The following is a 15,971-nucleotide window of genomic DNA, read 5'->3' as shown; positions in this document are numbered from 1 at the left end:
ATTTAATTGGGTGCTGGCTTACAGTGTCGGACGCTTTGTCCATTATCACCATGGGGAGCATGGTGGCAGGCATGGCATGCATGGTGCAGGAGAAGCAGCTGAGAGGAGGGGAGCTGGTGTGGACCTTTGAAACCTCAAAGCCCACCCCCAGTGACACAATTCCTCCATCAAGGGTGTTGTGCCCACTCGTAGAGGACCCCAAGGCTTCAAGGAGCTTAACGACACCAAATGCAAGTACAAGGTTTGTTTATTTCCGAAAACCAGCTAGCTGGGGCTTAACTCTGTTGGGAGAGTTGAAGCCCCAAGCTGCAAATGCAAGGCACTTTTAAAGAAAAAAGAGGTGAGGGGAGTCCCGAGGAGTCCGCAGGGTTCCCATGGTTACAGAGATTATTTAGCACACCAAGTTTTTATACAAGGTTGTCATGAGATGAAGAGCCTTGAGAAGACAATAACTGCCATTTGGTGAGGTAGAATTAATTGGCACATCTATGGTCTGGGATTCCACAGCCAGAGCACATCCTGCTATTGTGGGCTAAGGGAGTAGCTGTAGATGCTGTTGCAGCTGCTCGTGGGTCTGAGCTTCTGATCACGTAACCCCCCTCACTTGGTTGGGGACTTTTATTCTCCTTATTAGGTTTCATCACTACATTCTTCCCCTGGTCTCTGGGTATTGTTTTCTCCATCCGTTTTCCTCAGTGGTCCAGAAGACATCAAAGGCCACTCCTCCTCATCCTTCTAATTCTCTCAAGCAGTTCCACTCCATGGTGACCAAACATTCAAATATAAGAGCCTGTGGGGGCCGTTCTCATTCGAACCACCACAGGGGCTGTAGGTAGGCGCATTATGGGTGACTTTTGTTTTCTTCATGGCTGATGTTTTTCTAAATCCCAACACTGAGCATGTGAGCCAGTTTATCAGCTGGGTGAATTGCCACCCAGAATCAAATGAACTGCATAAGTAACAAATAAAAGGGCCAGGGCTACAGCTAGCCTGGAACGCATGGGCCTGACTTCAGCCTCCAGCACCAGGCATGCAGGGGGGGGGGGCAGGGGGCGTTGTTAGAAGCTATGGAGATAACTCAGTAGTTGAGCATGTTCGCTTATGCAGAGGACCAGGGTTCGACTCCTAGCACTCACATGGTGGCTAATGACTGTCTGTGACTCCAGTTCTAGGGATCCAGCGCCCTCTTCTGGTCTCCATGGGCACAGCATGCACATGGTACACAGACATATATGCAGGCAAAACACACACATAGAAGTAAATAAATTGTTGAGGAGGAAAAGCCAGAGATATGGGTGTTCCTAAATAAGCAACTACTGCTGTTTTTCAAAAGTTGTCATTGTAACTGTGATGCTTGTCTGGAGTCCCAGTGCTTGGGAGATGGACACAGGGGGATTGGGAGTTCAAGGTCATCCTCAACTATGTAATGAGTTTGAGGCCAGCCTCAGCTACAGGAGACTGACTCAAGAAAACAAACAGCAACAAAGTTACAAATGTATTTAGTAATATCCCCAGTCCCCCCCCTTTCTGTGCCAATGCCCTGGGGATAGAGAAAAACATACATACATACATACATACATATGTGTATATGTGTGCATGTAGACACATGCACCACCAGCTAGCTTCCTTCCTTCCCGTTTTGCTTTTTGGTTTTTTAAGGCAGGGTTTCTCTATTTTAACAGCCCTGGCTGTCCTGGAACTCACTCTGTAGACCAGGTTTGCCTTGAGCTCACAGAGATCTGCCTGCCTCTGCAACCTGAGTGCTGGAATTACAGGCATGTGCCACCACCCGGTTTAGCCACCAGCTTTCTAAGCATGGGACAAGGCTGGTGTAACTTTCCAGGGAGCTGTTGATTCTAATTAGGTCTACAAAGAGTTAGTTGAAAACTTCTCTCTTCTGGGTTGGTCTGCATCTAGGTGATAAGTGCTAATCCCCGGTAGCCAGCAGAGGGCGCTGTGTCATCCACAATTATGAATAGTATGGGTAGTCCAATGAGACAATTGCTGGGTAATTCCACCTCAGTTTCATCAGTGTAACAATACTACAGACAATTACACCTCCATGCCAAGGTTGTGCTAAGTAGCTGTGCTATAGTTACTCACTCACTGTTGGGCATGAGTAAATGCATGTTTCCATCTTAGTAAATGCTCTGGAATCCCTATGAGACAGTTTGTATTAACTTTATTTAGTAAAAGAAACCAAAGCATATAAGGTTAAGAAATACCCAGTCCACACTCCCAGTAGATGGTTACAGAAGATATTGAACCCTTGTCCACAGGCTGTGCTGGCCATGGCTTATACATGCTGTATAAATTAGAATCTGAAATATAAATTGTGTCATTTTCTTGCCTGGGCAGTTAAAAAGTTCTCTAGCATTCCTTAGAATATCCCATCCCTCCTGTACCTTCTCATGAGAGATGTCCTTAGAACTGGAGGGTAGCCACACCTCAAATATCTGGCAGTGTCTGGGACTAACAAGGCCTCTCCCAAAGTCCCACTGATTTCCTCCCAGACAGTCTTACCCAAGCTGATGGAATCTCTACTTAACATGGGGTCATGAGGAAAGATGAGTTATTAACTCTGAAATCAGCTTTGGGTTTAAAAGAAGGAGCTGACGGTAGATTTACTGCCCCCTCTGTTCACCCATTGCTTCCTAAGGGTGGGCAGAAAGGTCAGACACAATCCCTCCCACAGGCGCTCCTGCAGCCTGGGATGGAGCTTGAAGCATGAGTCCCAGAGGAGTCAGATTTATGACGGTCTGATGTGCCGATTTCATCTGTGAAAAGCCATCTTTAATCCACAAGAACAATAGATGATTTCGATTCCCACTCAAATAGACAGATGTAAGATTAATGAGGGCTACTGTGCACTGGCCGTTACTCACTGAGCTTATTAATAGATCCACTCAGTCATTTTTAAGAGGACATTGACTTGCATTTGAGGTGTCTGGAGCATGTAGAGAGTGCAGGATTTATAGTAATGGCTTTGGCACTGGTAATAAAATCATCGGATGTACACACCGCATTCAGTTGCCCAGACTCTCCCTTGTTCTCTGTCTAGTGCTCATCACACTCCAGGAAACACGCTACACCCAGCTTTGTTTTACAGAATGCTGCTTTTCTTCCTCCTCTTGTCATCAGTGCTTCATGTTCATTGTGGAAACACCAGAAAACAGAGGAAAACAGTATGGATGCTCGGGCATGCCTCTGATGCCTGTATTTAGGCGACTAAGGCAGGAGGATCATTCATTCAAGCCCGGTGCTTGATCCAGTCTCAAAAAGGAATCTAATTAATAAAACTAAGTTATAGAATGAAATTGTATGAAAGTGGAAGGATCAATAAAAATTACCAGAATCCTGGGGCCTGATGAGATGGCTCAGTTGGTTATGTGTGTGCCGTGTCAGCAGAGGGAGGGGCTTAGTCTCAAGCACACATGTAGGAAGCAGGGACAGCAGTGTGTACCTGGAATCCCAGGGGCAGACAGGTGGATCCTTGAGACTCACTGGTCGGTCAGCCTAGCCAAATCAGTGAGCTCCAGGTTCAGAGAGAGAGAGATGAAATGGAGTAAGCAGTCAAACACAACCAATAAATTTTAATAGGCCTGTGTCTGTCATTAAAGTCCTTTTCTTTGGTCTCAAATATTTGCATACAGGAATATATTTACTGGAACCCCACCATGATACTATTTTAGGGCTTAAAATAAAAATAAATTATGACTTTCCATATCATGAAATGATCCCTACATTTACATACTGTCTGTCTGAGACGGAGTCTCACTTTATAGCCCAGGCTAGCTTCTGAACTCTGCAATCCACCTGCCTCAGTATCCCTGGAGGACACCACACCCAGCTCATGACATCCTTTTTAATGTTTGCGTACAATTTCATTGGGTGAGTGTGCCGCCATTTGACTAATAACCCATTATTGGATACAGTGTACGCCCTTCCCACTAAACTTTACACACACCAGCGACGACTCTATGAGAGTTGCTGAAGACCACATGAAAGAATTGTAAAAAGTCTAAGAAAAAAAAATCACCTTCTAGGCCCCAACTTCCAGTTCCCTCTCCAACAACTAGTAGTTGAGAGTTTCTGTCCCCACAGACTCCCACCATCTTTCATACAGGAAAACCCAGACGTAGGACCAAGGATGCTTGGCTATCCTGTGCCAGGAAATGGAATCGTTCCTGTCACCATCTGGAGTGGTGCCTCCATAGTGGGGATCCAAAAACCACTTAATGCTCTGTGAGCCTCAGCTGCAAGCCAGTGCCCCTGTACTCGCCTTTGGCCCGCTCTGAGGCAGCTTAGCTGGGGTGGACGTTCTGAGTCACACTCTGCCTCCATATGGCACTTGTAGAGACGTCAGGGTAGACAGAGGCATGACAGAATGCACAAGAGTCAGGAAGTGATGTTGCTCAACCGGGCCCAGCTGGGCAATCTTAGCATAGCTGTCCGCCCCCCATCTGTATCCCCTGGACTAACTGGGTTCCTCTACAGAGGCAAGGAATGGCCCCCTATTTGCTCAACTCCTCCACTAGAAGACAGTCTGCATCTGTCTCTATTGCAGCAGGCACCGTCCAGAGAGAACAAAGCTGACCCCTTAACGGGCAACCTTCCCACAACTGGGACAGAAGCCAGTGAACAAGGGGGTAGCCTCTGGGAGGGCAGTTCTATGGCACATACTCCACGGCTCTAGAGGCTCTCAAGCAAGACAGAGCTCCAGTTGCCTTAGGGGTTAACTCGCTCACTCTCAATCCTTTTGTGGTTTTCTGGGTGTCTTCTGTGTTTTCCAGTGTTACAATCTCCTAGAACAATTGCACCCCAGATCTTGTCTTGGGCTTGTGGAAGACTCTCCAATGAATGTGTTCTATGTCCTTTTCTCTTTATATATTCTATTTGTTAGGTTTTGCTAAGCCATTCTACCAAATGAGCCCCCACGCACTTCGCCGCCTCCATGTAACAGCGCATAACAGGTCTTCGGAGAGTTCTGGGCCAGCAGGGAGGGACTCTGCTCTACCCAACTGCTTGGGGTCCCAGCAGCCCTGCCATTATCTCATGCTGTAGCTATCAACATTTCACACAATGACAGGGTAGGTGGACTTGGTGAAACACATAGGGAGCACAGGGCCAGGCTCAGCGGGACACCCATGTCCTCATGCTCCGTGAGACAGAGCCAGCCTTGTGGCCACCCTAGCTAAGAGAGGGGTGGGAGGCAGAAAGCCCAGAGATGAGAATGCATCCCTATAAACTATTCAGTCTGTCACATCCCTCCATACTACTTCTGACCCCCAAACAGCCCAAGCCGTGTGATTCTACCACAAACACAATCATCTAAGATCTCTTTATTTTTGTGATTTCAGGTAACCGGGGGATCGGGCACCTGCTCCGTAAAGATGAGCTGCTGCAGGCTGCTCTGTCACTGTCCCATGCCCACTCAGTGCTAGTCACCACCGGATTCCCCACGCACTTCAATCATGAGCCCCCAGAGGAGACAGATGGCCCACCGGGGGCCATTGCTTTAGCTGCCTTCCTGCAGGCTCTGGGGAAGGAGACCTCCATGGTGGTAGACCAGAGAGCCTTGAACTTGCACACAAAGCTTGTTGAAGATGCCATTAAACAAGGTGAGTATGGCATGGGCTCAAGCCATTTCCTCAAGCAGGTCTTCACTGGCAGAGATTTGAGGAAATCAGTGTTTGGACCTTTAGTCGCGTACCCACTGCCAGGACTTGTCCTTAGGACAGGTGTTTTATCTCCAAGCTCAGAACAATTTTGTTATAAGCAAAGGGGTCTCGTTTTTTTTAAAGATACCGAGGCTCCTGGAAGTCCAAGTGTTCAAACCAATCCCTGTTGTCCACACAGTGACCAGCTCCTACCACTAGTCAATGCCCTGAAGGGTCAAAGCTATGTGAACCCATGCTACCCAGAACAGTGAGGATGACTCCCCTCTGCCAAGACACCCTCAGCCTAGTAGGGACAGGATTTAAGTCCTTTGCCTCCTTGGAGATACATGTTTCTTAGTGAACATGATATTCCAAGTTCTCCCCCCCCCCGTCCCCCCCTCCCTGTTTCTCTGTGTAACAGCCCCAGCTGTCCCGAAACCAGCTCTATAGACCAGGCTGGCCTCGAACTCACAGAGATCCGCCTGCCTCTACCTCCCAAGTGCTGAGATTAAAGGTGTGCCCCACTGTCCCGCGCTACCGTCTCGCCAGCAAGAACGACGCAGAACACTCGGATCCTTCTGCAGTAAAGCTTTAATGCATCTTGAGAGATAGATGATCAGCTTCTTAGAGGGAGACCCCAAGCTAAGAAACCCAGCCCCTTATATAAGCCTAGGAGCTCCGAGTGAGACGTGTAGAGCCGGGATTGGTGGTTTGCACATCACCCCAGATGACGCCACGGGAGAGGCACAGCTTAAACGGTTAACTCCAACTGACAGCAGATGTCAGCGCCATCTTCTAACGGCAATAGCGATAGCGAAGGCGGCTCCTCACACCCCACCATCGCCCAGCTGGAGATGCCAAATTTTAAAGCAGTGATCTTGAAAATGCACCCTCCATGTCCCCTGTCCCTTCCCTCAGCTTCTTGGCACCATCTCCCGAGAAGCCACCTGCACCCCATCTCAGATCTCGGTTACAGAGCAACCAGGGTGTTACAAGAGTAGAGGGCAGGTTGTTCCGTCTATGGAGACAGAAGCTGAAGATCAGTTACGGGGTAAATTCCACAGTTGAAGCTCTCAGGGAAACCACTGTGGGGACAAAGGAGCCAGGGTTACACCCCGTGACCTCTCATCCAGAGGACAAGAGGAGAGGAATCCTAGGTTGATCAGCAAGTGAGAACAGGAAACCAAGGGACAGGTGACCGTGTCAACTCTGCTCCAGGGCCAGCAGCAGGTGCTTCCCGACACTGCACTGTGACCATGTTTAGCTCTTGTTCTCCAGAGAGAGCTGAGCCCTGGTCCTCTCCTGTGAGCTCAGCTGAGTCACTCTCAGGGACTCGGAGCTGTCTGGGCCACACAAACACCATGGAGGATACCGTTGCTTTATTAGATTCTGCAGAACTTTTGTTAAATGTGGATGAAGCAAGTGACACAACTGTGCCTGTTTGTGAAAACTATTTCAGTCTTTTTGCTGACACCTAGGAAATAAGGGGGGGCATAGTCTTTTCTCCCCGCTCATGCACAAGGCCAGCAAGGATTGCACTCTGTAGCTCCGAGGGAGCATGTCTCCTGACCCATCTTGCAGAGGTCTTTCTTGCGTGTTTTCTCAGACATGTGGTTCAGGTACCTGCCTGGGCTCTCTGGAGCCCCCTCCCCCATGACTAGAATTTGACACTAGGGTGGCCAGGGAAGTGAGTTATACCTTTGCTTTGCACCAGATCCCAGCCGGGTCATTGGTTGGCAGGTATCAAGGCCATCATGGTGCATGCCAGCCATGTGGGTAGGTGGGCATTACCTTACAGAGGAGGTGCCGAGGGAGCTCTAAGTCCTGGGTCCAGGGACACTGCCCAGGGTGCTCTGTCAGCCATCTTTTCTTCTGCTTGACAATTTGCCCTGGGCCCATGAATAAACCAGGGTTCTTCCCCAAACTGCTGAGAGACAGACTAGTGGAAACCAAATGAATTTCAACTTGGGGAGATAGGTTTATATTTTCCAGGTAATCTACAACAATGTGTATTATTTGTATAATCACAAAATGTTAACTTTTTAAGAGTCAATGTCACTTTGTAAGGCCATTACAAGTACCTAATCCAAATCTCTGGGACTCTGCTTCAGTTGTCACTGGTCACCTCCAAAGGAATGCTTAAATGGAGAGGGAACTGGTAAGATCTGGAGGTAGAAATTTAATGGCTATTTTTTTTAAGTTTAAATTTAGGTTAGAAACATAGTTGGTTCACAAGTCAGTTCCAGGTCCCTCTCCATTTCCCTCCCCTCCTCCTGTGTCCTCCCCCCAACTCTCCCATTATCCCCTCATTTCCCCAGGGAGGGTGAGGCCCTCCATGGGGGTGTCCATAGACTGTCATAGACCCTCCCCCCAAGAGTTTAGGGTGAGAGTTCATCTCACATTGTTGGATGGGAGTCCAAAGTCCATGTGTATACTCGGGATGAATACTGATCTACTGCCCAAGGCTCAATAGATTACCTAGGCCTCCTCACTGACACCCCCATTCAGGGGGTCTTGATCTGTCCCATGTTGGATTCCCAGGCATCAGCCTGGGATTTAAGAGTTAACCCTTGTCAGGTCAGCTGTTTCTGGAGGTTAAACCAGCCCAGTCTTAACTCCTTTGGTCATCAGTCCTCCCTCTCTGTTACTGGCTTTCTTGAGTTCAGCTCAGTACTTAGCCGTGGGAGTCTGCCTCTTCTTCCATCAGCCACTGAATTGAGTTTCTGTTTCCCAGACTCTCTGGCCATGGTATTGTAGGCTGGCACTCCCCAGATCTATGTCTAAAATCCATATATGAGGGAGTACATGCCATGTTTCTCTTTTTGTGACTGGGTTACCCTACACAGGATGGTTTCTTCTAGTGTCATCCATTTGCCTGCAAATCTCAGGATTCCATTGGTTTTTTTTTCTGCTGAATAGTACTCCATTGTGTAAATGTACCATATTTTCTCTATCCACTCTTGGGTTTAGGGGCATCTAGGTTGCTTCCAAGTTCTGGCTATTACAAATAATGCTGCTATGAACATAGTAGAACAGACATCCTTGTTGTATGAATGGGCATCTTTTGGATATATGCCTAAGAGTGGAGTTGCTGGGTCTTGTGGTAGGTTTATTTCCATTTTTCTGAGGAATCTCCATACTGATTTCCAAAGTAGCTGAACCAGTTGGCACTCCCACCAGCAGTGGGGGAGTATTCCCCTTTCACCACATCCGCATAAATTGTCTTCGGTGTTTTTGATTTTAGCCATTCTGACAGGAGTGAGATGGTATCTCAGAGTTGTTTTGATTTGCATTTCCCAGATGGCAAAGGATGTTGAGCACTTTCTCAAGTGCCTCTCAGCCTTAATGGCTGGTTTTAATGTTCCCTTGTCACAACGTAGAGTCAGTTGAGGAATTGTCTAGATCAAGTTGGCCTGTGGACTAGCATTGTCACTTAAGTTGCCTTTGGTCAGGGTGTTTTACCTCAGTAACAGAAGCTGAACTAAGACAGGACTGGAGTTGTGATGCCAATGGGTATACTGTGTCTGACCCTGATCAACAAACATCCGTGGTGTCTCTGAGCAACACTTTTCCTTTTCTGTAAAACGGAAATGATAATCACTTTATGGAATAGAATTATGAAAATTAAATGAGAGCACACATGTAAAGAGTCTGCACACTGTCCTGTGGGCATCTAAATGAGCACCCGGCACTCTTGCTGGCGATGGGCCAGAACAGACCGTCTGTTGACAAGGTATCATGGGGCATCTTGCACATTGCTCATCCCCAGGCCTATACTGGTCCAGTTCAACCCTGCATCCCCTGCCAACTCTGGAGTTTAGTCAGGACTAAAAGTAAACCTATCATCCTCTGGATTCTAACAAAGGGTTCTAGGAAGGACACCACTCAAAATGGTTGCACTCCTGTCCAAAGATGCTTTTCTCACACATGTCCTGATGTGGCTGCCCTTTGTCTTTATCCTCAAGGTGTTCTGAAGACGCAGATCCCCATATTAACTTACCAAGGCGGGTCAGCGGAAGATGCTCAGGCATTTTTGTGCAAAGATGGGGACCCCAAGTCTCCTAGGTATGTATATGGTGCCCCAGATGGAGTGCATGGGGATGGGGAAGACCACACCCTAGTAACCTTGCTGACAAGGGTTCTGCATAGCTCATCCTGTAGAAGAAGGGAAAGCCACCAGCCCAGGAAGTCAGAGTTCTGATGGGCTACATTAGCCGTGAGGTTAGGGCTTCCTAGGACATGTCTGGAAGTAGATCCCTGTCAGCAGGGAGAGATGGCACTCATCCCTGACAAAGTAAAACAAAGTTTGCAGTCTCTCAACAATGGGATCACGACAGTAGTCAAACAATTTCAACTGGGGTAGCCAACACTTTTAGGAAACAAAACAGAAATGGCATTGTAGAGTGATGGAAACTGCTCTCTTGAAACACTTCCTCCCCTCCCTTTCCTCTCTTCCTTTCTCCCGCCCGTGTGTGTGTGTGTGTGTGTGTGAGAGAGAGAGAGAGAGAGAGAGAGAGAGAGAGAGAGAGAGAGAGAGAGAGAGAGAGAGAGAGAGAGAGAGACTGTGTGTTGTGGTCAAATATTTTGAAACCCCGTTTGTAGTATGTTTCCGATTCTTTAACTTATACAGTGCTTTGCACTTTTTAACCAACCCACAATAACACGTTTTGTATTGCAAACCAGTACATGTGTGTAACTGAGATAGACATTTAAAAAAATACTGACTCTTCAATATTACAGGACTCAGAAGGGCCCTATGTGCTTTGAGGCTTTCTCTTTCAGTTTGTTCTACTACAACCCCCACCCCACGTCACCTATTCTAAATAGTGCTGCTCAGAACAGGGGCAGCTACGTATCTCTTTAAGTCCCTGTTTTTAGTTCTTTCCAGTATGTACCCAAAAGCTGAGTTTCTGCATCATATGAGAAGTCTGTTTTTAACATTTTGAAGACTGGCCATACTATTCCATCATGGAGTTAGATTTTGAAGAAATCCACTGTGGGTGCTTTCAGAGATGTCAAAGTGTCAGTTTCACCTTCTCACTTTGGATTATCAAACAACATTCCTGCTAACAACTAGAGAGATGGCTCTGCACTTAGGAGCACTGCGCTGCTCTTTCACAGGACCTGAGTTCAGTTCCCAGCACCCACACTGGGTAGCTCACAACTGCCTGTAAATCAAGTCCCAGGGGATCTGACACCCTCTCCTGGACTTCACGGGTACTGCACACACATGGTTCATACACAGACAAGCATATGCGTGTGCAACACACACACACACAAATAAGATTAAAACATTCCTGCTAATAAAAATTCCAACAACAAGCCCAGCTGGCACTTACTGAACTCTGAGTTCCATGACAGTCACCTGTAGCTGCATGTTGCCCTGCATATGTTTGACGCTGTGCTGATATACAATGTCTTGTATATGTGTGATATCCTGGGGATGCATGATGTCCTACACATGTGCGATGCCCCGCAGGTGTGTGCTGTTTTGCAGATGGAAAAGGTGATCTGTGGTTAGAAAGACCAAACAACTCACCCAAGGCCAGTGACGGGAAGACCCAAGTGTGACCTATGAGAAAGGACTCCACTACCACCTGACAACCATGCCATCTGTGTCCTTTTATTCTGTCTCTTTCTCCTGAGGAGTTCATGTTATGCCCCATTCATTTTCCCCTTTAAAAATTCATTCCTAGTTGTTGAAAGTCTGATGTGAATGAGAAGCTAAAAGGGAGTGAAATGGGTCTCTAGCAGTCAGTTCCTCTTTGACTGGACCCTGCTGGATACAGGGCATTGGGTAGAGTATTAGCGTCTCCCAGGCATCCAGTCACCCTGACCATCCGTCTCCTGACCTTTCAGCTTCCGACACTACTAAGTAGATCTAAGCAGTTGTTTTTTAAGGGTTGTTGGGGTAGGATAGAAAGATGGAGAAGTCGGGGGTGGGGGAGATGACACACTGACTGCCATACACCTTTTAATCCCAGCCTTTGGGACGCAGAGGCAGGCAGATCTCTTTGAGTAGGAGGTCAGCCTGGTCTACAGAGTCAGTTCCAGGACAGGCTCTAAAGCTATACAGAGAAACCCTGTCTCAAACCCCCACCAAAGGAGAAAATTAAGGGGGTGTGGGAAGGAAAAGGCAACCCTCATTCCAGAGTCTTACAGAGAGAAACTGAGAATGTCTGACAAAGCCCAAATTGCTCACACATGGGGCTGGAGAGTTGGCTCAGTGGTTAGGATCATGTACTGGTCTTGCAGAGGACACATTCAGTTCCCAGCACCCAGATGAAGCAGTTCACAACTACCTGCAACTTCAGATCTGGGGGGATCTGCTGCCCTCTTTTGGGCTCTGTGGGCACTTAACACTCACACATGTACCTTGCACACACACACACACATATATGCAGAAGACATAGATACACACTGATAATAATAAAGTCAGTTTTAATAGTCCAGGGGCCTGCAAGATGGCTCAGGAGGTAAAGGCATTTGCCACCGAGCCGGATGACCTAAGTTTGATCCCTATAACCTACATAGGGGGAGGGAGTTTGTTCCAACCTCCACATCATTTGCTGTGGCATGTGCGTCCATACTTTACCACACACGATGATGATATAATCAATTTTTAAATGGTAAGGAAAAGTTCAAAGTCGTCCTTAGCTGCATAGCAAGTTAGAGGCCAGCCTAGGCTACGTGAGACTTTGCCTCAAGGAATAAAAACAAAACCAAAATAAAAGGCTATGCTTACTCAGGGCCAAGATGTTTGTGAACTGGAGTTTATATTAGTAATCCTCCCCTGCCCCACCAGAACTCCCCAGCTCATCCAAGCAGTAGATCTCATGAAACTGTCTTACAGTTTTAACTTACCAAAGAAATTAAAAAAAAAATAAGTAAACCAACTCACATTATTTAAACATTGCTTGATCTCTAAGCCTCCTTGTTGTAAATTATACTCTTTGAGCTCTATAATTTGGCCACAAAATCATATATATCATATATATATTGCCACTAAAAACACTTGAGTATTGTTTTCCTTCTTGAGGGGCCTACATCCATGTCTGGGATGTGTACTGTCCGTGTGTGTGTGTGTGTGTGTGTGTGCGCACGCGTGCAGAAAGACTAAGTGCTCCTCCCTAAATCTGAAGTGTGTACCATCTCCTATCCCTGAGTAGACTTGCTAACTTGGCTTCACTCTGACTTGTTCTGAAATCCTTTGGGATGTAGTCAGTGTAGTGAGGGGCAGCTTAGGACTTCAGGCAGCAGTGCTGGGCTGTATCTCCCCACCCCAGCAATGTGGTGAGCTAGTTCCCTGTGACAGCCCCCATACAAAGTAGGCCTCAGTTGACTCATAGGACTAAACGAGTCAAATTAAGAAACCAAGGGTTGTTCCCACAGGCACACAGGTTAGAGTCAGCGAAGCTGCCGCTTTCCACATGAACACTTACCACCATTGCTTCCGGACAGATTTGACCATCTGGTGGCCATAGAGCGTGCAGGAAGGGCTGCCGATGGCAATTACTACAACGCGCGGAAGATGAACATCAAGCACTTAGTTGATCCCATTGATGACATTTTCCTTGCCGCACAAAAGATTCCTGGAATCTCATCAACTGGTAAGTGGGGGCGCTAAGAATTCAGTGTGAGCACGTTGATGCTAAGCGTCTTTTCTTCTCCATTGAGCACAGGCCGGGAAAGGGTTGTGTGCTCACTATTGCTCTCCACCCCCTCTCCCAAAATCGGGCTTTGTTTATTTCAGCCAGTCTAGACGCTAATGACAACATTATTGAGAAATGCAACATTCCCTTGGGAGAAAGAGAAGTGACACAATATAGAACATACTCGATGTGCCCAATTCAGAAGTAATTTAACTCGTCATGAAATATTAACAATAATGAAATAGAAGCAAGGTGCATCATTTTGACCATACAGGCTGGACTTTGTCATGTGTCATCTGAAGAAACACTTAACTTTTTAAGTGCATTAAATGTAAGACGAGTGAATGATTATTGTTAGTACTATACTGCAATAATTGTCTTGGTACTGAACTGTATACTTTTCCAAGAACTTTTGCACAACTGTTAAGCTTTTTTTTCCCTTGAGACAGGGTTTCTCTGTGACTTTGGAGGCTGTCCTGGAACTAGCTCTTGTAGACCAGGCTGGTCTCGAACTCACAGAGATCCACCTGCCTCTGTCTCCCAAGTGCTGGGATTAAAGGCGTGTACCACAAACACCCGGCCTGTTATGCTTTCTATCCTGTTCAAAACCCCTACATGGTAGGAAGTAAATGAGAAAATGAGGCCACACGAGGTTGAAATTGCCTAGCTAATTAGCATTGCCAGCAGGATTTTGAGCAAAGCGCAGACCCTACCCCCCAGTCCCTACAGTTAAAGAATCACCTTGCTGTTATGACTGAGCCAGTCCCCCTACCAAGCCGGCTCTCCTTTCCTCCCTCGGGAGATGAGGGTGGGCCCCGGGTAATTAAAGCCAGTCTGTCCTTCTGTGTCTGTTACTCTCCAAGCCTCTTGAGTGTTTCCCAGACCCATTAGTTCCTCTGACTTTTGAGGTTTTGAGAAGTGAATTAAAACCTTCTGGCTTGTCTAGAAAGTTTCTGCAAATCCCCAGATTTTCCCAGAAAATTACGTGGGTGGGGCACACGTAATGTGGTCGGCTTGGTTGGTTTTTTACTTCCTGTCACTTTGGGCTGGGCAGGTAAAGGACCCAATGCCTGCAGGGAGGCATCGTTGTCAGCACAAGAGTCCAAAGGAGCAATTAGCAGGCAGAGCCTGGGAAGCTGCCAGAGCATCCCCTCCCCACCCACGTGTCCTGGCCCTCCCTAGCATCTAACTGCCCCTTACTCTTCCATGGTTGTATTGTTTTTGTCATCCAATCAGGCTGTCACTAATGTATTAGTGTTCTGAGAAAAATAGTCAGGGTGGAAACAGAAGCAAAAGTCCTCTGGGTGTGTTAGTAGAAGCTATTCAGTCACACACAGAGGTCTTTTGGCTCAGTCCAGTCTCCAATGCTTGGGGTGGTCTAGTTCCCTCTCTCCAACAACTCAGAATGAATGCTAGCCTCTAGCACAATAATTCTCAACCTTCCTAATGCTGTAACACTTTCATACAGTTCCTCACGTTGTGGTGACCCCCCAACCATAAAGTCATTTTGTTGCTACTTCATAACGGCAAATTGCTACCTTTGTGACTCATAATGCAAATATCTGATATGCAGGACATCCAATATGTGAACCCTGTGAAAGGGTTGTATGATCCCAAAGGGGTCGATATCCACAGGTTGAGAACCACTGCTCTAGTAGAATTCTTCTGTGTATTTATTTATAAACCCTTGTGGAAGAAACTCTAATACAGTAATACCCAGTCCTGTATGATAGGATTCAGGCATTATGCTGGCCTGCCCCTGTCACCTGGCAGAATGCACTCAGGCAGTACCCTGGTCAGCCCAGGGTTCCATGACTACTAGTCTGCACGCATGCGCAAAGGACCCCTTTAAAAGATACCCCACACACTTCTGCTCTCTTTCTTCTCTCTTTCCCACTGTTCCCCTGGGCAGACAGGACTTTCCCTGTCTCTCTTCTGTCCTCTGTGTCTCTTTACCTCTTTTCTTACCTCCCATCAACACTACTTTCAGTATGAGTTAGTCTGCAGGTCTCTGTTTCCCCATCTGCTGCTGTCCATCACCTACCCTGGATCCTCCTGGTCTCAGTGTGGGACTGGAGACTGCCACCTGGGGTCCCAACCCATTATTCATTACTCCTAACACTTTAGCCCAAGGAGGTTCAGTTTTCTGTCCTTGAGGTCCTAGGATACACCCCTGCTTAAAAAGTCATGAAGACCATCCTCACTATGTTGTACAGGATGGTCCCCAGCTCCTGAGCTAGAGCAGTCCTCACGCCTAGCTCTCCAGAACAGCTGTAACTGGATCTCTTGGCAGGTAAAACCATTCCCAGCTCGCCTGACCGGCTCGTCTGCAGCAGTGTACGTTGCTGTGAGGATATTTCAGATATCAGCCAGCTACCCCTTCCGTTTAGATGAAAACGAAGCACACACATGCTTTTCACATTCCTTAAGCAGAAGCCTGTGGATTGCAACCCCTTGGGGGCTTGAAGGACTCTTTCACAAGGGTAGCCCAAGACCACTGGAAAACACAGATATTTACAACTCACGACAGTAGCAAAATCACAGTTATGAAGTAGCAACAAAAGTCATTTGTGATTGGGGTCACCACGATATGAGGGACTTCATTAAAGGGTCACAGCAAGAGCCACTGGGCTAGAGTAAAACAGTTTACCTCTGCCGG

The 15,971-nt window shown here is 47.2% G+C and overlaps 1 protein-coding gene across 7 annotated transcripts in view; it reads left to right on the top strand.

Annotated features, from left to right (window-relative positions):
• Dglucy (D-glutamate cyclase) overlaps positions 1 to 15,971 on the top strand; it is an 82,467-nt gene that overhangs the window by 51,693 nt on the left and 14,803 nt on the right. For all 7 annotated transcript variants that reach the window (XM_013112250.3, XM_005068406.4, XM_013112249.3 and 4 more), the window contains 3 exons: positions 5,361 to 5,621; positions 9,626 to 9,725; positions 13,122 to 13,270. In XM_013112250.3, the coding sequence (XP_012967704.1) occupies positions 5,361 to 5,621; positions 9,626 to 9,725; positions 13,122 to 13,270 (510 nt within the window). The remainder of the gene's footprint in view (positions 1 to 5,360; positions 5,622 to 9,625; positions 9,726 to 13,121; positions 13,271 to 15,971) is intronic.

Source organism: Mesocricetus auratus, unplaced genomic scaffold (assembly GCF_017639785.1).
Source record: "Mesocricetus auratus isolate SY011 unplaced genomic scaffold, BCM_Maur_2.0 Super-Scaffold_15014, whole genome shotgun sequence".
In the NCBI taxonomy this organism is placed as follows: Eukaryota; Metazoa; Chordata; class Mammalia; order Rodentia; family Cricetidae; genus Mesocricetus; species Mesocricetus auratus.
This window is presented reverse-complemented; position numbering and strand designations above follow the sequence as displayed.